The sequence below is a fragment of the Acomys minous genome (assembly GCF_964271855.1).
Source record: "Acomys minous genome assembly, chromosome: 14".
NCBI classification, from domain to species: Eukaryota; Metazoa; Chordata; class Mammalia; order Rodentia; family Muridae; genus Acomys; species Acomys minous.
The window spans coordinates 98,732,895-98,760,103 of record NC_140496.1 but is presented as its reverse complement, the minus strand read 5'-3'; the positions used below and the strand labels follow the sequence as shown (position 1 = coordinate 98,760,103).

Below are 27,209 nucleotides of genomic sequence, written 5' to 3'. Positions count from 1 at the left end.
ACAGTCCACCATGGCAGAAAATCTTAGCAGCCAGAGGAAGAGACTGTTCACATTGGCGTCTTACCTCGGAAACAGGAACAGAACAGAACGTGGGGCCTGGTTGTCAAAACTCTAAAAGTGCATTCATTTTGTTCAGCCAGGCTCCACCTCCTAAGCCTTCTGGAACCTTCCAGAGTAGTGTCTAGTGCGCCATGAGGGATGTTTCATGGTCCAGCCACAACACGTGCAGTCCGTCTGTTGTGTGTTCGGGAATTCCTTGAGGCAATGGAAATTCTCTTAGGAAATGTGGTAATGTAGAGCCGTGGGTGCCCCCAGCTTTGCTCTTCTGTACTACAGTTTGAACTAGTTAGCCTTTTCTTGATTTGCGTCTTTTTATCCTGCAGAAATAGTTCTGAAGGTTTGACTTTTAACAACCATTCTTCCTCGGCTCTGGGGAAGGAAAGGTGTGCCCTGTGCTGAAGCTGTTATAGAGCGAAACTAGCTGATCCCCTTGGAAGCCCTGCCTGCCTGTGTTCCTTGGTTCTTTGTTTTCGTTTTCTGCTTTCTTTCCCTCACCTTACGATGATCAGAAGTTAGATGTTCATGATTATGTAATGCTGTCAAGAACTCAGCTTGTTCTGAATGCTGTGCAAAGTGTACAGACGGTCATTGGGAAGTGTGGACTTTGGGTGAAGTGGTTAATTTTGGTGTGTGGTGTGTTTTTATTTGTAAGGTTTTTTATAGTAAAGTTTGTAAAAAATAAAAAAATTTAAAAATGTAAAGAACCTGGTTCAGCTTTTCTTTTCTTTGCAGAAAGGGCAATTGCAAGACATGAAGTCCGAGAAATTGAACAGCGACATACAATGGACGGCCCTCGGCAGGATGCGGCTTTGGATGAAGAAGAAGATATAGTCATCATCTACAATAGAGTTCCCAAAACTGCAAGCACCTCGTTCACCAATATCGCCTATGACTTGTGTGCAAAGAACAGATACCATGTTCTTCACATCAACACCACCAAAAACAACCCAGTGATGTCACTGCAAGATCAGGTAATTACCATGTGGGGAAAACGCAAATGCTTTCTGCTTTCTCCTCAACTTGATATTTCAGGGATCAAGTGTTTTAAAGGAATGTGCGCACTGTTACCAGTGAATTGTGTGTGGGATTTTAGGCGGAGGGCAACCAGCTTTTTTCAAAATTTATAGTTTTCCTAATATTTGACACATTTCTTGCATATGTCTATGCTTAAAAATTTGTGAAATAAGTGAATTCATAAATACCTAGAAGTTTTGGACGCAGTTTTGATATTCTTCAGTATGAAATCTCTGTTGTTGTTGTTGTTGGTTTGTTTGTTTGTTTTAAGACAAGGGCTTTCTATGTAGTCCTGGCTATCTGGAGCTTGCTGTGTAGACTAGGCTGACCTTGAACTCACAAAGATGTACCTCATGCCCAGCTTAGATTTTTTTTTTAATAATTTAAGAAGGTTTCTGTAGCAAAATTTATTTTATTGTCTCGGCTTATAATCAGAAAGATACCTATACACAGTTCTGTGTTAGCCTCCTGAGTTTCATCTTCAGTAGCTCATGCAAATATTAGGCATAAATCAACCTCCTGGAGAACAAATAGTGGCTGATGTCTTTAGCAAAATCTTACTTTCTAATTCTCAGGAATTTTAGATGAACAAATGGATAGGTAACTTCATGGAATAGTATGTTAACATATTGGATCTTTTCAAATGAAATCTAATTTATCCATCTCTTCAAAAAGTAGCTCACATTTTCCACACACCTGCAATGATGGTTATAATTATAAAGTTTGCATTGTAAAATTTGAAGGCGGTGGGTATTTGGCCATCATAAAAAGAAACTGAACTCCTAGGTAACCCCAGATGCCACATTGGAGCAGCTCCATGAGAAGGCATCTGTTGCAGTCATGCTGCAGCTGGTTTTCAGCTGCTTGGAAGCAGTGGAGCACTCCTCATCTTCGTCACAGAAGTGACCGTTTACCCATTATTAAGCCTGTCTATAACCTTTATACTAAACCGGGAATAAAATTGATAGGTGTTCTTGTCCAAGAGCTGTTTTTGAACGCTATTGGTAAATGGTAAATCAGGAGTGGCTTATACAGGGGTTGTCTGATACGACATGTGTAAACCTTACTGATCTCATGTACAGACGCAAAAAACAAAACAAAACAAACAAACAAACAAACAAACAAAAAACTGTGGCACCCCGTCCTTAGCATGAACTGTTAAAAGGGCTATAATTTCAAGGCCAGTTCACAAATATCTCCACCTTCTAGACTGTTGTTTTCATGTCGTGTCTTGTTGTGTTAGGGTAGGGATCTGGATAGTTGTACTCTTTTCTCTAAGCAAATACTTCACATTGGTGTCAGACTGAGTAAATATGCTGCTGTGAGAGCCTCTCTATAAGGCCCAGTTGGCTCATAAGAAAGCTGGGGTTGTGGAAGGAGCTGAGATGCTGCTCCATTTGGGTCTTCATGTATCAGCCTCCGCAGCTTGGCCCACTCTAGCACCGCACGTCTTGGATACGCTGCTAAACTACTTCCATGCTTAGTTACTTTTCTTAAAGTTTAGAAGCAAGGCCTAAGCAGAGCTGTTCAGTGAGGTGACAGCAGCGTCACTCAGCCAGCCTTGGAAAGTTGTCAGCTTTGCTCTCAAGCGTCTCATTTACCTTACTGAACATGTGACACATACAAAGATTGTGCCACATTCTTTGGGAGAAATACCAATGAAATAAAAAGCATGTCTTTCAAAGAGCTTTTTATACTTTACTTGGAAGTCTAAGACATTGAATCAAAAACTGAGGATAGTTAAAACATCAGTGTATGATAATCTCGCATATGACAGACCATCCTGCAAAACAACTCTCCTTGTCTTCTCTAAAGTTCCAATGTTGTGACAGCCAAACAGGACACAGGGCTAGGGTGGAAGCTCAGAGTACAGGAGACTAAGAAAGCAAAGATGTTGTGGGATCTCTAGTTGGACATTTGACTTAAAATGATACGGTCTTCATTCATAAACAGTGCGCGGTGGGGTAGTTAGAGTGAAGTGTGGGTGTCTGCCACTCTCAGATACTTGAGAACAGTGAGTGTGTCTGGACGTATAAAGAGAGACCACATGCTGGCAGTTGCAGTATGCTAACAGTTAAAGAGTCTAGGTGAGCAGTTTATGTGTTGGCACCATCCTGTTTCTACTTCTGTAGTGTAGAGTGTGTGTGTTTGGAGCCAGGACCAGAATGGGTTCATATGCAGGGCTGCTCTGCGCCAGCCTCCTGTGTGGAAGGAAGCCACTGGGACAGAAGAAGAGCAAAGGCTTTTAAGGAGATTAATAGAACGTAGGCATAAGAAACTAAGTGGTTAAAATGACTTTTGTTAGAATTAGGTTTTTGACATGGCCTTTAATTTAGATGATTCAAAGGAATTGGCAAGGGCTAGAGGTGGCTCAGTTGTTAAGAGCATCGACTGCTCTTCCAGAGGGCCACGTTTGATTCCCATCGCCGCATGGCGCCTCATAGCCATCTATAACTCCAGTTCCAGGGGCTCCACATCCCTCTTCTTGCCTCTGTGGGTACCAGGAATGTACATGGTGCAGACAAAACACTCGTAAACATTAAAAAGAGAAAAAAAGGTTAAAAAAAAAAAAGAATTGCTGAGAGAAACTGCTCTTCTAATTAAAAACAGCTTTTACATCAGAGAACATCTTGTGACTGTGTCCACTAGGTGGGATTGGCAGCATCCTGTGTGCTCTTTCTTGAATCCATTCTGTTCTTAAATTTTTAAGTTGATTACATGTGGCCCATCTTGGTTTAAAGATTGAAAATATGTAGCCCTATAGGACAACATAGTAATATTGTTATATTTGTGTTTCTTTAACTTAGTCCCATGCTGACTTGTGGTCATTTTCATTAGAGCCTATAGTTTGCCAGGTGCTGCAGATACATCTCAGAACAGCACACTAGCTAAGCATTCACAGTCTATTCTCTGTAAGCTAACCGTTGGTTAAAATGTAGGCTCTTACTCTAAAGGACCAAAATGGAGCTTGATGTTCTGAATTTTTAGAAAGCTTCTTCCACTTGATGTTGCAGTTTATGGAACAGTGATTTAGAACACAGTTTAGTAGCAATATACAGAGACACATATTGAGATCTTTCCAGGAAGCTTTATTCATCTTTAAATTCATGTTTCCTTTTTCCTACAACATCTACATTTCTTATTCCGGTCAACGTAGCCATTCTAATGCTGCTCTTGGCCTTTGCGTCAACCTCTTATCCAGTAGATAGCCTACTTTTGGTCATTGGCTGTGCCAAGGCTTTCTCACTTGGAGACATCTGGTCTTACCTCCTTGTAAAATGTTATCTTCATGTTGTCCGTGTAGAGTTCCATGTTAAATGGCAGGCTCTTGACCAGCCATCCTGTGTTGTGTTAACTACTCCTTCCAAGGTATTGGGATCACATCACTCCTGGTACTGATCAGTTTATACACCTACCTTACATGCTAGTTTGGTTTCTTTCTATTTTCCTCTATTGTAGTGTCAACCCCTTGAAGGCAGACGTCTTGTTTGTCCTCTGTAGGCCTCATGCCTTGTGCCTCCAATGGTGACCAACACATGGAAGATACTTGATGCATTTTTTTTGTTGAACGATGTAAGCAAATGAGCCATCCTAGATTGTGGTGGTAGTCCTCAGCTGAGCATAGCATCATGGTTACAGATATAAGCAGAGCACACTCCTCATTTATGAAAGTTTGGTCTTCTCTATGTCTTGGGTGAGTCGGGACTGCTCCATAGCTGAGCAGTCAGGTCTGAACCTCAGTCGCAGTGCCCTGTATTGTAGCTGAGCCCCTTGCGTTTGTGTCTATACACTAGTTTTCACGTTAGCCTAGAAAACCTTCTCCCTGATTTAGACTCAAATAATATGCCTATGGCTATACGAGAGATGTTTATTTAAAGTAAATTTATCAGTAGGCGCTGGTGTATAGTAATTACACAAGCTAATAGTAGTCTTCACCTCAATAGATAGTAATTATAAAGCTGGAAGTAGGCCAGGGCATTCAAGGCTATGCCTACTCCTTCAGATAGTGGGAAGGAGTCCTTTTGTGATCACCGAGAATCGGAATGTAGAGTTGAACCTATCGAGAATGTAGGTCTGCCTGCTACTGTCCGTGTGATGGTGCCTTCCTAGCCTTTTCTTTTACTGTTGGTTCAGGTCTGATTCAACAAGCAAATAAATCATGTACCACCACCTACACTGTGTTTTCCCCAAAGGTGTATTGTGATTACTTGCTAGCCTGGCTCTGCTTGAGTTATAAAACCTGACAGAAGCCATAGTTTAGAATCTGCTCCAGGCTAGCCATAAAAGCATTATTTTCATGTACTGTATCTAACTACTTTTCTGAACCATCCTTCTTGGTAGCATGCTTCAATCAGCGTGTGGAAACTGTATTTGAATTCTCTCCTCTACCTCTGCCAGTATCCAATGCTTTCAGCCTCCTAAACGTCATTTGATGCTGTTGGCTTTTATTGCCCTTTACTGAGCACATAAGGAAGCATCTGTAAAGTGCACCGGTTGGCTCACCCGGTCCCTGTAGGCAGCATGCCCCAGCATAGAGCACTAGAAGAAAAAAACAGGTGACAAAGCATGAGGTGCAGGAGTGAGAAGGTGGAAAATGATCGCTGAGGAACTGACTAGACCAGGTTGATGGGGGGAAGTGGAAGTGGGAACAGGAGCATTTGAGAGCTAGAGGATAAGAATCAAACATGGCTAAAGGGAATGTGGCTCAATGACACTGCAGAGAAGAAGCCTTCAGAATGGCCATTTTTTTATTTTATTAATTTATTCAGATTACAACTCAATTGCCATCCTATCACTTGTATCCTCCCATTCTTCTCTCCCTCCCACTTTCACCCTCTTCCTTTCCCCTAGGTCTATGACCGAGGGGGACCTCTTCCCCCACTGTATAGTCATAGGCTATCAAGTCTCATCTTGGTAGCCTGCTTATTCTTTCTTTGAGTACCAGCAGGCCTCCCCACCAAAGGGAAGTGGTCAGATATGGAGCACCAGAGTTCATGTCTGAGTCAGTCCTCTCTCTCCACATAACTGTGGAGAATGTCCTGTCCTTGGTTAGTGCAGTAGTTTGAGAAGACACCCCTGTATCCCGAATCATCCATCATGATGTTCTTCTTGTAGGTTTCTAGGACCCTCTGGGTCCAAGTAGATTAAAAACCTTAACAGAACTGCCATTTTCTAAAGGGCTACTTACAGCATCTCCATGGAGAACAGCTTTGAGAAAGTGCGTATGAAAGTTCTGTATGAGCTTGGCACTCTGGCACGCTCCAGCCGCTTTCCAGAGGAGAACGTGTGAAGGACACTCAGCTCTGTGGCATCACTTGTGTGCTTATTACTTCTTCTGTCCTATAGAGGGATGGGAAATTGCAGCCCCTTTTGTTTATTGGAGATGGTAAATCAGCAGCTTTATTAATGAGACCTTGACTGTTAGTTGCATGGTGGCCACCTAAAAGCAAAGACACATATACACGTCTTAAGTACCTCTATCGTGTGTCTCTTAAGGGCCCCAGGCCTTGTGTATTGGAAGTGTGGGTCCTGGGAGGCATATGGTGGAAGTGGGAGACGCTCACAGCAGTAGGGCCAGGTGGAAGTAATCCTCCAGGGATTCTGGGACCTGGCTCCTCCCCTTTCTTACTTTTTGCTCCTCATGACAGGGACAACTCTTGTGGTCTGCCATGGTGTGCTGCTTCTCTTCAGACCTGATTGATTATAAACTAAACCTCCAATGTCAGAAGACAAAAATAAAATTCCCTCTTGTAAAATGAGTAAGTCATCTGTTGAGGACTAGAAAGCTGCCCAGCACAGGCTCTATAGAAAAGAGGTCTTGGAAGAGCTCAACAGCAACCGTCTGGGGAACTTAAAAGCAATAACAGTCTGCCTGAACCTGCCTCAACTGTTACATCAAACTTAGGTAAAGCTTAGGGTCCTATACAGATATTTGTACTTGGTCCCTTGTTTTACTCCTCAGTGCTCAACAATCCATTATTACTGAAAACAGTAAAACAAGTGAATGTCCCAGGTCACAGCTAGAGTCTGTCTGTGGGACTGAGACAGTTAATGACCATAGTGGACCGGAGGCCGAGGTAATGATGGAATTCAGGATACAGCAACAGCACTTGGAGGATTGAATGCGAGGAACCAAACGCAGGGCGGCGTCACACACGGTAGACAAGTATTCCATGGAACTCTCGGCTCCTTCTCCAGCACCGTGTCTGCCTGCACACCGCCATGCTTCCCACCATGATGGCGGTGGACTAAACCTCTGAAGCTCTAACCAGCCCCCATTAGATAGTTTTCTTCATAGGAGTTGTTGTGGTCATGGTGTCTTCACAGCATTGAATCCCAAGTTAAGTCACGCTCTTATCACTGCTGTATACCTCCAGTCCAGTGGTGAATCTCCAAGAGATCGCTGAGAGATTGCCATGGTAGTGGTCAAAATCTGCATTGGTGGTGTTTTGATTTTTCCAGCACTGGAGATTGACCCAGGGCTTTGCATGTGCTAGGAAGGGTCTGTCCCTCACCTTTACCCTTCTTGTTGTTGTTGTTGTTTGTTTTTCTGTTGAAGTTGTGCTATAGTAAGTGGGAAAGGCTGCGATAGGGTTGTTGCAGTAATAGAGCAGTTGCCTAGAGTCTGCAAGGCCCTGAGTCTAGGATCCCTCCCAAAACACACACACGCACGCACGCACGCACGCACGCACAGAGCTAGTTGCTTAGGCATATGATTAAGTAATCTAAGATAATGTGCTTTTCAGTGCCTTTGTAAAAGTAGAGGCTACAGGATTCCCTCAGTCTCTTCCACCTCTAAAATTCTGATTCCAACTAGAAGTACTTTAATGTGTTTTCTGAAATGCCTGCGTGTGTGCTGCAGGCATCGCTGCAGAGGTGGGAGTTAAGGAAGTGAGTGTCGGTAGCCAGCATTCACTGCTTCGGTCTTCCTCTTTGTTTTATATACTGTAGTAGCTTATACAGTTATTGAAAACCTGCTGGATTTCAGTGTATTTTTCTGAACAGTTCGAGGATAACCTTGCCCAGGAGTTTCTGTAGCCCTCAGGCCTTTGTTGGAAGTGCCACAAAATAAGCCTCGCATTAATAAAGTTAGCTGGCTCCTAAGCCCATGCCTTTTGGAACAGTCTTCTTTACTGTGGTCCAGGGGTGAGCAACACCACTTCCCGAAGGCTTACTACAAATACAGTGTTCAGGTACTAACTACGTCAGACCAGCTGTGTCGGAATCTGTCTCAACAGCTATTCTAGGCAGTTCATTTTGCACTTTCAAGTGTAAGAGGCCTAGCAGCAGCCTGACTCCGCCTCCTAGGCTTCCCTCATGCTAAAGAACACAGGCCAATGTGTTGCTCATCCTCAGGATGCTTCAGGTTCATATTGACTGTCCTTAGGCATGTTGGTGGAAAGAGAGGATGCTGGAAGTGTGTGTCTGGCTCCTTTTTCTGTGAGTCTCATCACGTTCTACTCCGTATTTGCATGCTCTGGTCCTCTCTGACATTTGCCTTCTGCAGCAGCATTTCCTTAGAATTTAATCTAGCACCATGTGCACATTAAATCTCAGCCTTTGGAAAGCAGCTGAGTTTCTGAGTGTGCCTTAAACTCTGAAAATCACCTCCTCTTTGCCCCCTCCACGTGTTTATGGATGTTCTGCCTGCATAGGTGTCTGTGCACCATGTGCATGGCTGGTGACCACAGGGCCAGAAGATGGTGTCAGATACCCTGGAGCTGACACAGGTGGTTGTGAACCGCCATGTGGTTGCTGAGAATCCAACCAGGTTCTCCTGGAAGAGCAGTCAGTGCCCTTAATCACTGAACATCTCTCCAGCCCCTCTTTGTTTTTGATAGAAATAGTGTGATCGACTTTCATAGGACACAACGTAATTAACTGTAACAAGTACATTTTATGTCACCATGCATCTGTCTCTACAGAGTCAGGTTTTAGATTATCTAATACTTTTTCATTTGCCATTTTATATTTTTATCCTGCCTTGTGCTTAATTTCATAGAATGATTGGGAAAGAATACAAGAACTTGTAAGGCTTTTAGCATTACTGTCATTTACATCAGTGTATCAGTTAATAATGTGTCCCCTTAAGGCTAAACTGTCCCAGGACCTGTTTTCCCCACAGGACACTCTGATGTGTGACTGCATCTGTCCTTTGCCTAACCCAGCAGCCGGCCTTCTGTAGAAAGCAGCTGTCCTCAGTCATGTTACAATGACAGCAGCCCAGGGACAGTGCTGTAGAACAAGCAGGTCGGTGTAACTCACATCTAAACTGTAGACGAAAGACTGATACATCGTCCGAAGTGTAGACTCTGTACCTCTGGTACTGATGTCACAGCCACCTCCCCTCGGTGTAGAGTGGTAGGCCTGCTGTCCCCTGTGTGTCTACATCTCTCCAGGAGAAAGTCCTGACCAGTTGCTGCTTACTGTACAGATTTGCTTTCCTTTGAGAAATTGTGTAGCTGCTGGCACCCAAGCTCTATAAGTTGGCCAATTGTTTTCTTTTTCTTTTTAATTCTCGCTTAATTCTTTAAAAATAATTAATGTACACATACAGAATTTTCCATGTTATACTTTATTATATACTTCAATTCCGGTAAATTAAGAAGTATTTTGTGACTCGAGAGTTGCCTCAGCAGCTGAGAGCGCATACTGCTCTTGCATAGGCCCTCAGCTCAGTTCCGAGCCCCCACGACAGTCTAACCCAGCTCCAAGAGAGCGAACCCTCTTCTGGATTCTGTGGACACCTGCAGTCACATTCATGTGGCACAAACCCACATACCAGAACATACACATACATACATAATTTTTAAAATTTAAGGCAAATTTTAGATATTTGAATAGCTTAAATGTTTTATTTGAAGAAGCTTATATATCCAGTCTTTAAAATCTTATAATCATCTTCGTAGTTACATTTTACTTTTTGAAGCATAAATAAAAATGAAACAAATAAAAATTAAAATGTCTTTTGTGTTGTTGTTGTTTTTCTGAGGCCAGGATTTCTCTGTGTAGCCTTGCCTGTCCAGGACTCACTTTGTAGACCCAACTGGCCTCAAACTCAGAGATCCGCCTGCCTCTGCCTCCCAGAGTGCTGGGATGATTTCCTTTTGGATAATGTGTCAGAGAAAAAAACACTTAATATATAGAATAAACTCAACATGGTGGAATACAGCTATAACCCCGGCCTTTGGGAGGTGGTGGCAGGAGGACCAAGAATTCAAAGTCACACCTGGGTATGTGATGAGCTTGAGTTTAGCCAGGGTTTGTGAGATCCTCTTTTTAAAATATGTATACACACACACACACACACACACACACACACACACACACACACACACACACATACACACACACACACACAAACACACACACTTCCTTACATTGGAATGTTGCTTGCTGGGTTCAGTGTGTATTGATAGGGGTGTATTTGTCTGTGTGCTGGCTAATTTTAGGTCAACTTGACATAAGGCTGGCTCATCTGGGAAGAATTCTTAATCAAGGAAAGACCTCCATAGGATTGGCCTGCAGAGAAGTCTGTGGAGCATTTTCTTGCATAGTGATTGGTATATGAAAGCCTATTCCATTGTGGGCAGGTGATCTGGGGTACATAAGAAAAGAAACTGAGGGCAGGAGAGATGGCTCAGAGGTTAAGGGCACCGACTGCTCTTCCAGAGATCCTGAGTTCAATTCCCAGCAACCACATGATGCCTCACAACCATCTATAATGTGATCTGATGCCCTCGTCTAGCCTGCAGGTGTACATGTAGGCAGAGCACTGTATACATAATAATAAATAAATTAATTTTTAAAAAAAGAAAAAAACTGAGCAAGTCAGGAGCTTGCTCCTGGCTTGTTAGCCAGTTAAGCAACACTCTTCCGTGACCTCTGCATCAGTTCCTGCCTTGTTGAGTTCTTGTACTGACTTCTCTTGGTGATGTAGAAATTCAGTGACATAAGCCCTTTTCTCCCTTAGCTGCTTATGGTCATGGTGCGGTGTCACAGCAATAGAGCACCTAACCAAGACAGCAGGGTCCTCTAGAGAAACAGAATCAATAGGATGAGTGTATATACACACACACACACACAATTTTTATAGTGTACATACACATATAGTAAACGGGGATCACGTTGGAGTGGATCTGTGGTTAAGAGTACTTGTCCTCTTCACATTACCTGAGTTTGGTTCCCAGCACCCACCTTGGGCAGCTCATATCACGCATCCATCTCCATGAGATCCAACACCGTCTTATGGCTTCTGCACATAGATGCATAGAAACACACGGACATATGCACACACATCCACATACACACATCCACATAAATAAAAAACCTTATAAAAGAGCAAGTATTAGAACGCCTTATATGGTGCTGTCTGGGTAGTCTAGCAATGGCTGTCTTCACACTGGAGCTGCTGGAACCCGTAACTACTCAGTCCACGAGGCTGTGTGCCTCTGTAGCCTCAGCCAGGCTCAGATGATCTGGAGGATTCCTAGAGACCAGCTTATCAGTCCACGTTCAAAGTGTGAAGAGCCCAAGTTCTGATGAAGCAGCAGCGGCAGTAGTGGCAGCAGCAGCACAGGCATCCAGGGGTAAATGAAGTCAGCAGTGAGGTGCAAAGGCAGAGAGCAAATACATCCTTCTCCCCAGCCTCCCTAGTCTGGCCTCCCGTATGGCTTGTCGCACTGCATATGACAGCTCTGCCACTGGCTTTCCTTGTAGTTGATGCTAATTCAAGAAGTTAGCAGCCAGGATTCCCCCTCATGGGAGGTGAAATGCACACACCCTGCCCCCTCCTGCCACCTGGTGTAAACGCTCTCCGCTGTACATGGCTATGCTAAAGTAGTAGTGTGTACAGATTGCACCAACGGCCCTCACTTCAAACCCTCTTCTAGCTCCGCAACTGTCAAATGCCGGGACTGGAACCTGTTCCGGAGTGGGAGGTGTTTTGCTGTTGACAGATACTGTTTTCTTCAAATTGCAGTGAGGTGATGAGTATGTCCTCCTTTTTTAGGTGCGCTTTGTAAAGAATATAACCACCTGGAACGAGATGAAGCCAGGGTTCTACCATGGACACATTTCTTACTTGGATTTTGCAAAGTAAGTAGCATCCAAAATGGTGTACTAAAGAATGCTTTGTATGTCATCAGCCTAAAACAGAATGGGTTCGTTAAAAAGTGTTAGGAATATACTGCCACTTTTAGACCCGTAATTTAAATATTCCTTCCAGTGCTTTACTGCCCTCCAGTGTTCATAAGTTGAATTACAGGAATTCATGTTCTGTTAAGCTAGGGACTACGTGACTACTTACTCCGTGAGTGCTCAGGTGTTAGCCTAATCAGTTAGACCGTAGCTCACCAGGTCACTGAGAAAACAAAGAAACTCAACTTTTGGTGCCTTAAAGTGATTTTCCTTGAACTGCTGTGTTTCCATAAAGTTATGGTATTAGAAACTAAGAATTTTTTCTGAAGTTTGAATGTGCTTGTCTTAGTCATGGTAATTGTGTCTTAATTCTCTTAAAGAAAAATTCAAAATACTACAGAGTACGATGTTAAGCAATCTGTGGTCGCCTTGAGAGCCCTTGCATCATTAAGGAGTAATCAGAAAACTGGTTAAGAGGAATAGTCTAAACATAGGATCCATTTGAACATTTTCTGTGGAGCGCATGGCGCCATTACAGTGAAAGGTCACATCCAGATGCCCTGCCAGTAACAGTCTGTGTTAACTCAGGAACATCAAAAATGTATTGCTACTTGTAGGCAAGTTCAGCTCAGTTCTTAAGTTAGTCTGTGCCTTACAAGAACATGTACATCCACTGTCAACTTTAAAAGGCATTCTTTAAAGAGAAAGTGGTAACCCACTCTCAATTTAACTTATTAAGTTTGAAAAGGAAAAGCCAGAAAGGTATGTCACAGGAGCAGAAAGGAACTCTTCTCTGGAAATCATATAATTAAAGAATTGCCCAAATATTACATAATAAGTGATACAAAAACTGATTCCCCTCATAATTCCTAAGGTCTTCCAGTAAAAGTATAGCTTTCCAGTTAAATGTACACTTTTCTGTAAATAGTTCATATTGCAATATTGAAAGCATTTTATACACAGCTTTAAAATAAACTAGAAATTCTCTCTGCAGAGGCACTGAACCAGTTTCATAAACTTTATTCATATACATATTTTCCTGAAGGCTACATTGTGCATCAATGAGTGTTTGTTACCCTTTCACCTAAATGATTCTTTTTTTTTTTTCTTTGCATGGCTTGCTTTCTGCTACTGTAGGTTTTCATTATTAAATTGTGTATTGAGTGCTGTTGCTTTGGGGACAGTCTTGTACACAGAGCAAAGTGCTGGCGTTTGCTGGACCTGAAACAGATAGAGCTTCTTTTCTTTTCTTTTATCTTTTTTTTTTTTTTTAAGAATAATCTTATTGAACACTGGGTTCAAATATTGTCATAGTGGCTTATGTTATTGGAAATAAGTAATATGGGATGAAAATTTTAATAGACTAACAATTATAAACAAGCAGCTAAGCAGAATCAATTAGAAGAAACAGTTTGGTGGATTTTAATGTGTGTAGTCAAGAAGCTGTAGGTGTGACTATTCCTTAGCTTGATAGGCTTACAGTCCATGATTAGGAAGGAAGAGAGAAACATCATTTACCAGCTTTAAAGTACTTTATTCTTCAAAACACATTATTGAGCTGAGAATGGTGGCATATGCCTGCGATTTTAGTTACCAAAGAGGCTGGTACAGGAGGATTACATACATGTTTGATGCAGCCCAGACAACTTAGTGAGATCCTGCATTACATTTTCAGATGAGAGTCTAGGAAGATGGCTCCATAGGTAAAATTGCTTGTATCCCACTTGTGAGCACCCAAGTGTGAATCCATAGAACCCATGTAGAAAGCAGACATGTAGCTCAAGCATCTACAGTCCCAGCGCTGTGTGGGGAGGAGGGGGCCAGAGATAGCAGGAAGCTCAGCAGCCAGCTGCAGCAGCAATAAGACCCTGCCTCAGAGCAGATGGAAAGAGGGAATTGGCATGCAGGCTGTCCACTGGCCGCCATACACTGAGACACATGTACCCCTGTGTGCACACACAGCACGTATGCAAACCAAATAATGAAATGCTTTTTAGTTTAAAAACAAATTTCTTGAGATGTGTTTCTATAGTAGAATAGTCACCTGCTACTATCACACACACACACACACACACACACACACACACACACACACACACACGAGGGGGGGGGAGCAAAGGGTAGGGGAGGCAGGCACTGCAGGGGTGGAGAGATGGTTTAGGATGGTTAAGAGCACTGGCTTCTCTTCCAGAAGACCTTGGTTTGGCTCCCAGCATCCACATGGTGGCTCAGGACCATATGTAACTCAACTTTCAAGGATTTGATGTGCAGAAATGGCACACAGACATTTATATAGGGAAACACCTTCCACATAAAATAAATAAAGTCTTAAAATAGGACAAAGAAGCGAAAACAAGCTCCTGTGTTCTTGGCTGGAATCGTCCTCTGCTTGATGGAGTCCCTTAAATTACATGCCATTAGAGGAAAGGTGGTAAATTCATGGGGGGGGGGCGTGTTTAATTTTTCAGTTTATTTAACAGATATAAAAGATTGAAACATAGTTGAGTTTTCTGGAAACCCAGGAAAGAATGTGGGGAAGTGACAAGTGAAAGTTCCTTCTTATTTGGACTGACTTCTAAGGAGCTCACATTAGCTTTTAAACATCTCAGTCAAGTTCTGCTTTCGAATTTTTTTCTACAATTTTAGGATAGAAAAAAAATATCTTTTTACCTAGCAGTTTTGATTTCCTATTCTACTTTACACCCTTTGCTTTATTCCTTCTGACTTTTTAAAGGCATTTTATTTTGCCTAGTTCTGCTTTTTCTCTAAGTGCTCAGTTGCTGATTTTTTTTCCAAATAGTTTAGCTATGACAAATTAATACCATTGGCTTTAATACTTTCTACTTTAAAATTATATAGGTTAGACATTTTCAAGATGTCAGGATGAATATCAAATTGAATAGGTTTCAGCTCTTGACTGATGAGTTTATTGAAACTTCCTTTCTAGAGTGAAAAGGTTATGCTTTACTGAAAATTGAAAGTATTCATGTAAATGCCCTATATAAACTTATGCTGTTAATTTTTCAGTAGCATTTTTTGGATAGGAGTCATCCTAACAGATGAATGTCCTTGATACCACATTATCAGCAAGACCAACAGATGCCAACAGATCATTCATTCACTTTTGTTTTAAACTAAGCAAAGGCAGTCTGCCACTGGTGTGAGCCATTTATGCCTAAGAGTCCCAGACTTAATGGCTGACAGGGTGACTCAGGTGTCAAGGCACCTGTCACCAAACCTGACAGGATGACTCAGGTGTAAAGGCACCTGCCACTAAGCCTGACAACCTGAGTTTGAGCCCTGAGACCTACATGATAGGAGAGAAGCTTTTCCTGCAAGCTTTTCTCTGACCTAACACACACACACACACACACACACACACACACACACACACACACACACACTACCACCACCACCACCACCACCACCACCACCACCACCACCAAGGCTTTTTAAAAGATTGGTGCTTAAATCTAGTATTTTTCAGGAGTCTCAAAATACAGTTTTTCCCACAGGCTGTTTTCCCGCTTACAGCTTCATCATCTCTCTTTTAGACTTTGGCCGGTAGACATCCTTACAGATGTCTCACATATGCCCTTGTTTTTTAAGCAGTTCTTGGTTAAAGCTATGTGAGTGCAGTTGTAAAGAAATAATCCTAGTGTTTGTGCTCCACATATCTGATGTGGCCTAGATCTTCTTTCTTTCTCCCTTCCTTTCCTCCTCCTCCTCTTCCTCCTCCTCCTCCTCCTCCTCCCTCTTCTCCTCCTCCTCCTCTTCTTCCTCCTCCTCCTTCTTCTTCTTCTTTCTTCTTCTTTTGGTTTTTTGACACAGGGTTTCTCTTGTAGTCCTTGCTGTCCTGGACTTGCTTTGTAGACCAGGCTGACCTCAATCTGCCCGTCTGTCTCACAGTGCTAGAATTAAAGGCATGTGCCACCACACCCAGCTATGGCCTAGATTTTTAAAGTGTCTTTTGACAAGCCTACTTGTAGGTAGACAGCCGTAGACATAAATGTGTTAGAAATAGTCATCTGAGCCAGGTGTCCTTAATCCCAGAACTCAGAGAGTAGAGTCAGGTCGATCTTTGTGAGTTCAAGGCCAGCCTGGTCTACAAAGCGAGTCCAGGACAGCCAGGACTACACAGAGAAACCCTGTCTCAAAAAAAGAAAGAAAAAAAAAAAAGAAAAGAAAAGAAAAGAAAAGTCATCTGCACACCCGCCAAGTGTACTCCTCTTCCAGGAAGACTGTTCTCGCTGGTCAGTATTTTACGCCCCTCCTACGTCCTCTTCTGATTGGCCAGCATTAAAGGAAGATTCTCCAACCATGGAGTTTGCTTTTCTCCCTATATCAACTAGGTGACCAGCAGGGTTAAACCAACAAACCTTGCTACCTTTATCTCTTGCCCAGCTGCGCGCTGAGGCCCTGATGCCATTTTTATTGCACTTATTTTCTGTTCTACTCCCTTGCCCTCAGCCCGTAGGGCCTATATAACCCTTCTGCAATTACACGTAATAGTTCATTCCTATGTTCAGAATGAGTTCACGGATTATCTCATTAAAGTCTTGCTTTACACATAACAAATGCCACCCAGAGTGTTCACAGATGTTGTACATGGGTCAGGCAAAAGTTCGTACTGTGCTGTGTCCTGTTCGCAGCCCTCTGGCCCGTGTATTCAGGACCAGGGAGATAAGGAAAAGTGCAAGCCTTTTGGAGACGAGGTCTGGGGAGCAGTGAGGGCCTGCCTCACAGTGGGACAGCAGCCACTGAACCGTGTGGGAGTTTCCCGTGACGCCAGTCAAAAGCACGCCACTGGGCCTGTGTTTTCCCTCCTTGCAGCTTCTACTACACGACTGTTCTGTGTATTCCCAGTGCCTCCCTGCTGAGCGTGCTCCTGCAGAACAGTGTAGGTGGTTAGTTCCCAGTCTATCCACACTAGCTAATTAATACCTCACACCTGTGTGCTTGGCTGGGCGCTCGGCACTGTGATAAAGTCCCAGACAAAAGCAAAACAGCTGCAGCCTCTTTGTAGCCTCTACTGGCTCCTCACGTCATAGCGTTTGCTGTATGTCTGCAGCGTTACTGTTTTCTCTTTAATCATTGCTGTTTCTGGATGCTCAGAAGACTCCATGCAGCTGGGGTGAGCCGTGAGCAAGACAAGCTGAAAGTTGATTTTATCTGAGCCAGTAGCTCATGGGCACTGCAAGATGAAGGCCGACAGCACTGTGTGGCCATCAGGGCCATACACGTGTGCCACGGCACTGTATGCAGTGGCCATCAGGGCCATACGCCTGGGCCACAGCACTATATGCAGTGGTCACCGGGGCCATACCATGTGTCACAGCACTGTATGCAGTGGCCATCGGGGCCATACGCCTGTGCCACAGCCCTCTTCGTTCTGAAACAGTAGCCACTCGCCCTGAAAAGATGACTCATTCACTTGTCTACTGAAATCCCTCACTGGACTCAAAGAGATGAGTGCTCAGCGTCACGTGCAAGGCCCTCGTGCCCACACTTCTGAAGCCTCCCAGCCTCGCTCCTGTCCCCTTCAGTCACTCTCCCTCGTGCTGCGGCCAATTTACTGTTTCTCTAAAGAGCTGGAGAAGCGTCACGACCTTCACCCTTTGAGGGTCCCTCTTCCAGAATGCTTCTCCTCACGTATCTGCATGTCCCTTTCATATGTAACATCAGTGATGGCTTGGTAGAAAGCGGGTTTGAACTGTGTTCTCTGTTGCGTCCCTGTCAAGGCCCTGCAATCTCTTCTTGTTTCGCTGAAGTTCTCTTCGCAATATTTTACCGTCTGAGCTCACTGATACATGCTGTTCTTTGACACCAGTAAAATGTTAGCTCCAGAAAACAAGGTCTCTTCTTTCTTTTTTTCTGCTCCTCCCTGCACATCCTGCCATATTTGTACAATCTAGATTACTCCCCGGCATGTATTTGGTATATTTTTTTAAATGGGAAGGGTGTTGGAATATTAAAAAAACAGAACCAAGGCTAGCATTGCAGATAAGGATGAGTAGAGTGGTGTATGGTGTGGGGGGAAGGCAGGCCTGACTAACCAGAAATGCAGCGTCTGCCTTGAGGAAAACAATAAATAAGGCGGCACCGAAGATGTAAGAAGCCCCAATGTCAGATAAGCAAGGAGTTGCTGTAGGGTTGTCACTACTGTTATTTTTGAGGTGCTAGGGATGCAGCCTAGGACTCTGAACATGCTAGTCAAGCTATACCCCAAATCCCAGAAGTTAAGGTTTGAGTTGAGCTGTCAATGAGGTTTATTTCGGGTTTCTGAAGAGCACGTGATCTAACAGGTGGTGTTTAGGAAGCTAGTTGAGAGTTGGTATGCGGGGTAGACAAGGGAGAGCCTGGACACAAGACGACAATGAGCTTACTGCTGCCCTCGCCTGGTGAAGGAGAGCTGGGTACTGGCGAGGTCAGATCCCTTTCGTTGGGGCTCGTGAACAGTTTTGTTCGGCTTCTCTACACTCCTGTTGTGCACCTGGCACATCATTCTTTTCTAGCATTTTGCAGATAGACCGTCTCGTGGCAATATGTCCTAAGGAGGGCATGCATCTCATAGGCTGTTGTTTGGTTCTAGGTGGATTCTAAATGTAGTGTTGATGTTGCCGTTTCAACTAATCAATGTCTGTGATGTCCTGTGTGTCTTGCAGAGGTGGTGGGACAGTACTAACAGATAGAATGCAATTTTCTTAAGAAAGCTGGGCAGGTGGCTGGTGATCTGGGTGTAGTGCATGCAGCCTCAGGTGTGGGACACCTGCCAGTTTCTACAGATTACATGGTGGGAGGACCACCATGGTGGCCCAGCAAATAGGGCCCCATAGGATGGCACTCATGGGCTCTAAAGGCTGTGTGGGGTTAAACTTGTCACAGTGTGTGCCCACTGATGGGGTGGGACATGTGTCAGTGTCTGAGTCCACATAGGGCTCTCTGGAATCTGCTCTCAGGGCCTCACTGGGCAGTCTTGTAAACGTGGCCTATGTGACTGCTTAAACTCCTCAGCAAGTAGAGCCACTGAGACGTATAGAGTGCGCGGACAGGGCCTGGCAGAGCCACACCTCCAGGGCCTCTGCTGCACCTGGCCCCTCAGAACAGGCTGCCTCCTTACTCTTTGAGGGCACAGGTAGTAGGTATTCTCCATTGTTTCTTGAATTATTTCTTGTTTGCTTTATTGAGTCCTAAGTATGAAATATTTTCCAATCTTCACATACTCAGTTTTATTTTAATTAATTCATTTTATTACTTCCATATACCACCAATATTTCAGACTTCTGTATATAATTCAAGGCATGCCTGAATTAATGAAAATGCTGACCTCACCACTGGAGTTCTGCTGTTTCAGATTTGGTGTGAAGAAGAAGCCGATTTATATTAATGTCATCAGGGACCCTATCGAGAGGCTGGTCTCCTACTATTACTTTCTGAGGTTTGGAGATGATTACAGACCAGGATTAAGAAGACGGAAGCAAGGAGACAAAAAGGTAATATCCTCAGGCTGGAGAGATGGCTCAGAGGTAGAGCACTGGCTCCTCTTCCAGAGTTCCTGAGTTCAATTCCCAGCAAGCACATGGTGGCTCACAACCATCTATAATGAGATCTGGTGCCCAAGTCTGGTGTGCAGGCAGAATACTTTTTTTAAGTAAAATGTTTGCTATTGATCACAAGTGTACTCCTCGTTCAGTGTTGATGTTTTGGAAGGAGCTCAGGACTGCAGAGAAGCAAAGGTGAGGTGTAGCGCAGCTGCTGTCTTGTAAGGCGGATAGTTCTGTGACGTGTGTGTTTGCTTTACTATGGTCCTGCTATATGAGTTACTGTTCTCACTGCTGTGTTGAAATACATGACAGAAACAGCGTAAGAAAGGGAACTTGATTTCAGTTCATGGTTTGCAGCTGTCCATCAGGCTGGGAGGCATGTGGCAGGAGCGACAGGCAGCTGTCACTGCATCCCAACTCAGGAGGCACAGACTGGCAAGTGCTGTGCTCCACTTGATTCCTCCTTTTCTATTTGGTCCAAGGCACGTAACACCCACACACAAACACACATGCATACACTGTGGGGTCCTGCTACACGTGCTCAGTCACACTTTCCTGGAAATGCCTTTGCAAACACAAGTTGATAATCAGTGGTAACCATTACACCTGCCAACAATTTTCTAGGTGATTATCAATAAATATGTTTTCATAAACTCATGATTACAAGTAAATGCAGATTGCCATCATTAAGATTAAGAACATATATATAATATATGTAATATATATTTGCATTCTTCTAGATGCCCTTTGTTTACATTAAGATTGAACTTTGACATTACCTCTGCCATGGAGTGTTCTATGGTGTTCCCACACTGTTAGTCACTTCATTGAGTTCTCTATTTTAAAGCATTTACTTTATGTCTTTGGGTTCTGTATAAATTTATCACAGTGCCTAGTTAACTTGTGAATTAACAAGCAGCCAGATGTGTGCAGTGTGCACATATTAAAGTGCTGCAAAGTTGGGGTTCTGGGTACTTGATGCAGTGTGACAACTAATGTACGTGTTTGTTCTAAGTTAAGTGTTATTCACTGTTACATGAAAATAAAGGACCCAGCTCTGAAGAGGTGGCTCAGTGGTTAAGAACATTTCCTACTCTTGTGGAGGGCCCAGATTGGTTCCCAGAACCTGTGCTGTACACCTCACAACTATGTGTAATGTGTAATGTCAACACTATACATTATCAAGATTTCACATTCGTTAACCTCACCACAGACATTATCTGCAACAACTTGCAGGGACTGGTAAACTCTAGGATTATGGTAGCAAATACAAGTTTCCAAAAATGTAATTTCTCACTTGGAAGCTTAACTTTTCATGGGCTACTGTAGAGTCCTGAACAGCAATTCTGATACTGTTTGGGGATAGTCAGTATCCTGGGCCCAACCTGTATTTTGGAGGCTGTTTTAAGGACTGTGGCCTCTACTTAGTAGCATCTTCCACATCTCAGAGAAGAGCTCAACATGTCTGAAAGCATGACTGATGCCATCCTAAAACTGCCAGCGCCATCAAAGTACAGAAAAACTCAAGGTGTGGACCACATACTGATCAGCACTTAGTTATGGTCTTTCATGTGACACAGCTGATTCCTTTTAAGAAAACATCACCAAATACCCAAGCTAGAGTACCATTGATTCTCAGTTGTTTTCAGGAAAGCTGTTATGTGGCTTCCAAACATCCAGTACCGCTAATTCTCACCATTTATGATTTCACCTTGGCATTGCCCTCACGTCTGTGTGGCTTGAATAGGAATGACCCCCATAGCCTCAGGGCTTGCTTGGCACAGAGGAGGTGTGGCCCTGTGAGGACTTGTGTCACTGTGGTGGGGGGGCAGGGGGGGTGAGCTCTCACTGTCTCAGTTCCCTTCCTGCTGCCTGTCAATTTAGATGTAGAACTTTAAGCTCCTTCTCCAACACCATGTGTGCCCGCATGCTGCCATGCTTTCCACCATAATGACAATGGATTAAACCTCTGAACTGTAAGCTATTTCCAGTTAAATGTTTCCATTTATAAGAGTTGCTGTGGTCATGGTGTCTCTTCACAGCAATGAAATCTCAACTACGACAGCTACTATTACTTTTATTATTTATTTTTCAAGTGGAACACAAAGGGGATGCTAGCTGTAAGAAGAGTAAACATGTACATACTGTAAGCAAAAATTCAAAGAGAACTGGTTTTGGTTTCAATAAGGTAATTGAAATGGAAAGTAAAGACAGACTGTATGTTAGATTTGCTTCATAGTGAGACCACTGAGGACCTCAGAGAAAGGGGTTTAAGTAGAATCCAAATGATTGGAGGGAAATTGAGAAGTGAAGTTGAGACTGAAGTAAAACAACTCCGAAGACAGACGTCTGACTTTGAAAGAAACAGATGGTGGGTACCTAGACATAACCCTGTACCTGAGGAGCCAAAGTGAAGGATGCAAAAACCTGAGTGGGATGAGGAGCCTTGATGTGGCCATGCTCTCAGGAAGAGGTAAAAATGGCATTCAGAGATGGAAGGAGTGCCTCTGTAAGATGGGAGCAGAAACAGTGCGCCGTTTCACTCACCATATACTCATTTAGAAATGGGCGAGGTTCTCTTGCCTGTGAGACCAGAAACACATGTGTGCAACCACGTTTTGATTATTCATAGGCTAGTGTGTTGTCGCTATTTTGCCCAATGTCTTCTTCACTAGTGACCATTTCGGGGTCGAGTTGACAGGTAAGAAACAGTGGCCCAAAAGATTAGAAGGAGCCATAGAGAAGGTACGTTAGTTAGGGTTTCTGTCGTTGTGATAAAACACTGACCAAAAGCAACTTGGGAAATAAAGTTCCTTTTACAGTTTGCATTCTGTTATCCAGGGAAGCCAGGGCAGGACCTAGGCAGGGCAGGAACCTGAGGCAGCAGCTGAAGCAGAGGCCAGAGAGAGGTGCTGTTTACTGCCTTGTTCCTCATGACTTGCTCAGCCTGAGGCCTTACAGAAGCCAGGACCGTCAGCCCAGGGGTGGCACTGCCCACAGTGAGCTGGGCTCACCCACATCAACCATCAGTCAAGAAAATGTACCACAGACTTGCCCACCGGCCATCCAGGGGAGCATTTTCTCAGTTGAGCTTCCCTCTAACTAAACAACTCTAGCTTATGTCAAGTTGACAAAACTAGCTAGCACAAGCCAGGGGTGGTGGCGCACGCCTTTAATCCCATCACTTGGGAGGCAGAGACAGGCAGATCACTGTGAGTTTGAGGTCAACCTGGTCTACAAAGCAAGTCCGGGACAGCCAAGGCTACACAGAGAAACCCTATCTGAAAAAACAAAACAACCCAAAACAAACGAACAAACAAAAAACAAAAACCTAGCTAGCACAGAGGACATACCCAACCCATTTTTTCACATTTAGTGTGTAAATTCCATCAGATGTTATAATGCAGCTAAAAACAAACAATTCAGGTAATATTCTCACATACAAGCCTTGTGTGAGGTGGGGGGGAGTCCTAGCATTTATTTGTTTGAGACAGGGTCTTACTATATAGCCTCACTATGTAGATCAGCTTGGTCTGGAACTCACAAGAGATCCACCTGCCTCTGCTTCCTTAGTGCTGGGATTAAAGGCGTGAGCCAGTATGCCTGGCTGACTACCCCCCTCTTTTTTTTTTTTTTTTTTTTTAGTTATTACTGTTTTTACTTCTTTTGTTTGCTCACTTTGCTTTGCTTTTGTGTTTTGGCAGAGTCTCCCATAGCTAAGGCTAGCATCAAACGCAGCTGTGTAGCCCTAAGGATGATCTTGAACTTCCAGCTTCCAACCGCCCAAATGATAGGGTTGCATGCACGTATTTAGCACTCCTGGCAAGATCTAGGCTCTTGGAGACGCTTTGTGGCACACTGTCCTTCAAATGTCCAGTGTCCTCATATATTGCTGCTCTACTGTTCTTTAGGAGGTTTTCATGTTTTCTTGAATTCAGGCCACTGTCACGTCTGCTTTGTGGTCTGGGAAAAAGGAAGGGAAAGCAAGCAGTTTTCTTCTAAGCAGGTCATTCAGAAGTTGCCTGTATATTTGTTCTCCCTTCATCCAGTAACAAGCCAGTGACTGTATGGCCACACTGAGTCCCCTTCAAGAGAGGCTAACACTCTGACTATACACGATTTGGTTTAGGAAGTAGCTTTAATCTGCCTGAGTCAGGTAGCAGATTTAAAACTACTGCCTAAAAACAGATTTGAAAATCTAAATTTTCTTTGCCTCAAGGACTAAAATACTTGAAGAACACAGGAACCAGAGTTTGCTAATTAAAGAAGTGAGTTAAAATAGCCATCCGGTATGATTATTCCATTTTAATTCAAATGGTATGCATGAAATCCCCAAAGTGTCTGCATATAGTCTGCATTGTCTACATAGTAATGTTATGGAAACTTTTAATATTACAGTCTCCTAACAGGCTATTTTCTTATATTTAAGCCAACCTTAAAGTCTTTGTCTCACACACACAATCAGGTACACACATGGAATAGTAGTGAGATGGTGACTTTCTTTAGTAACTTACTTATCTTCTGCCCTGTACTCTAGTCTGGTAGAGGCAAAAAGAAGCACTCCATCTTTAGTACCTCTGTCGTCCTAAATCAAAGTCTTTGCAGGAGTACTTACACATACTAATTCTGCCCGTTGCTATTGTCCACACAGGGTGCTCTGAAATTTATTTGCACATGGCATGATCTTTCCAAGCTCTCACCACAGTTGAGGAGCAGGACACATGACATAAAAATACAGGAAGCTTGTTATGAAGATAAGGTAGCACGTGTGGTTGAGCATGCCCCTCCCTGAGAGCTGGCTATTAGCAAAGCAATGTATACAACTCAAAAGAGGGAAACTGACTTTCAGCCAGAGGAGTAACTGGAAGGCTGGTCCTCGTGTGACTGTGGGTGGTAGAGTCAGTCTACCAAGGAGGAGCCACATGTGGGTGCTGGGAACTGAATGCAGACCCTCTGCAAGAACACCTACCCCACCTGCGTGCACCTATTTACTTTGTAACTTGTTAAATTAAAACTTTGAGAGGTGGAGAGGAGTCACTGGGTAACACACATGCACGCAAGTATGAGGACCTGAGTTCAGCTCCCTAGAACACAGGTAAAGCTGGGCATGGTAGTGCACATCTGTACTCAGTGTCCTGTGGTGAGCTGGTCACGGTAGTGCACATCTGTACTAAGTGTGCTGTGGTGAGATGGGCACGGTAGTGCACATCTGTACTTTGTCCTGTGGTAAGCTGGTCACGGTAGTGCACATCTGTACTAAGTGTGCTGCGGTGAGCTGGTCACGGTAGAGCACATCTGTACTAAGTGTCCTGTGGTGAGCTGGGCACAGTAGAGCACATTTGTACTAAGTGTGCTGCGGTGAGCTGGGCACGGTAGAGCACATCTGTACTAAGTGTCCTGTGGTGAGATGGGCACGGTAGAGCACATCTGTACTAAGTGTCCTGTGGTGAGATGGGCACGGTAGTGCACATCTGTACTAAGTGTGCTGTGGTGAGATGGGCACGGTAGAGCACATCTGTACTAAGTGTCCTGTGGTGAGATGGGCACGGTAGAGCACATCTGTACTAAGTGTCCTGTGGTGAGATGGGCACGGTAGAGCACATCTGTACTAAGTGTCCTGTGGTGAGATGGGCACGGTATTGCACATCTGTACTAAGTGTGCTGTGGTGAGATGGGCACGGTAGAGCACATCTGTACTAAGTGTCCTGTGGTGAGATGGGCACGGTAGAGCACATCTGTACTAAGTGTCCTGTGGTGAGATGGGCACGGTAGAGCACATCTGTACTAAGTGTCCTGTGGTGAGATGGGCACGGTAGAGCACATCTGTACTAAGTGTCCTGTGGTGAGATGGGAACGGAAGACGAGAGACTTCCGCCATCTTGTGGGCCAGGTAGCCTGACATCCTGAGCAGCAAATAAAAGACCATGTGTCAAACAAGACATAACGGAAGGGCTGCCCCCAGGGCTGTTCTGACCTTCACACACCATGTCATGTGCAGGCCTGCACTTAGGAGCACACATACATATGGAGACTCAAACCTCTTTTTTCACTGCCCATGCTCTTCTCTTCACTCCAGACCTTCGACGAATGTGTGGCTGAAGGCGGCTCAGACTGTGCTCCAGAGAAGCTCTGGCTTCAGATCCCGTTCTTCTGTGGCCACAGCTCCGAATGCTGGTAGGAAACTAGAGTCAGCTAAGGTGTCGTCTTCTGTATCTCCAGAGCTCAAGGCTCAAGAGCAGGAGTGTGGTGGGCAGGGCTAGGTAGAGATTGACAAGGGCCAGTGCTACACTTACCATGTAAATGTCTACATCTGTTCTCACTTATGTGTTCTTAAAAGATTGATTGTACACATGGTACACACAGTGTTTTATCAAATGCCGTTATTATTTTTGGTTTTGGGATTCTTTTATTTTTTATTTTTTGGAAATAGACTGTCTTGCAGCTCAGGCTCTCCTTAAGCTCTGGACTCTCCTGTCTCCACCCCCCAAGTGTCCGGATAACGGGTGTGCACTGCCACAGCCAGGGTTTGGGGTTATGGTTTTGACTTTGTTTTAACAGTCAAGAAAGGGCTATAGAGATGGCTCTGCTGTTAAAACTAGCCTCACAACCAAAAATATAATAGTTGAGACAACAAAGAGAAGCAAAGCCACCAGCTCAGGATCACATTGGCACTTAAAATGCAGAGCTAGAGCTAAGGGTAAAGAACTTTGGTGCTAATTAGATCCCAGAAGCAGAGTCTATTTAGGATGAAGCCTGTTAACAGCATTAGCTGACACTATAAACAAAAAGATTTTTAGTAGAGCCGTTTCTTACCTATTTTCTGTTTCTCAGGATTTCAGGAAACACTAAAGCTCATAGAAAGAAAAGAAACGAAGTTTACAAATTAAGAAAAACACTAAACACAAATTGGTTCTACTTTACCAAAGGGGTTCTCAGGATGAACAGAGTTTCAGAGGCGTTTTAAAACACTGGCTGCACACTAAGTCAAATAAGAGAATATAAGGTACAGACATATGTGTTCAAAGCTGTCCTTAAAGTTTGCTCATTTCAAGAACTCCTTAGTAGAGTCTGAATTAACTGCTGGGAGCGGAAGCTGGAAGTAAAGGAAATTAGGAACTGGCATACCTCCCAAAGATGCCACCGTGAGTGTGCTGATGCCGCGGTGGCCGCGTGTGTGCCCGCAGGCCTGCTCCCTCCACAGAGTGTACCAGCAGCATGAAAACCCCTGTGGGTGTCACTACAGTCTCTGATCCCCTTTCTGTGTTCCCAGGAATGTGGGGAGCAGATGGGCTATGGACCAAGCTAAGTATAACCTAATCAACGAGTACTTCCTGGTGGGGGTCACTGAAGAGCTTGAAGATTTCATCATGTTGCTGGAGGCAGCTCTGCCCCGGTTTTTCAGGGGTGCCACCGACCTCTACCGTACAGGTATGTGCATGAGGGGTTGCCTTC

The 27,209-nt window shown here is 44.0% G+C and overlaps 1 protein-coding gene across 2 annotated transcripts in view; it reads left to right on the top strand.

The window, feature by feature from the left end:
• Positions 1 to 27,209, top strand: part of HS2ST1 (heparan sulfate 2-O-sulfotransferase 1) — a 135,346-nt gene that overhangs the window by 105,669 nt on the left and 2,468 nt on the right. For both annotated transcript variants that reach the window (XM_084755929.1, XM_084755930.1), the window contains exons 2-6: positions 793 to 1,031; positions 12,086 to 12,171; positions 19,568 to 19,706; positions 25,834 to 25,931; positions 27,028 to 27,185. In XM_084755929.1, the coding sequence (XP_084612055.1) occupies positions 793 to 1,031; positions 12,086 to 12,171; positions 19,568 to 19,706; positions 25,834 to 25,931; positions 27,028 to 27,185 (720 nt within the window). The remainder of the gene's footprint in view (positions 1 to 792; positions 1,032 to 12,085; positions 12,172 to 19,567; positions 19,707 to 25,833; positions 25,932 to 27,027; positions 27,186 to 27,209) is intronic.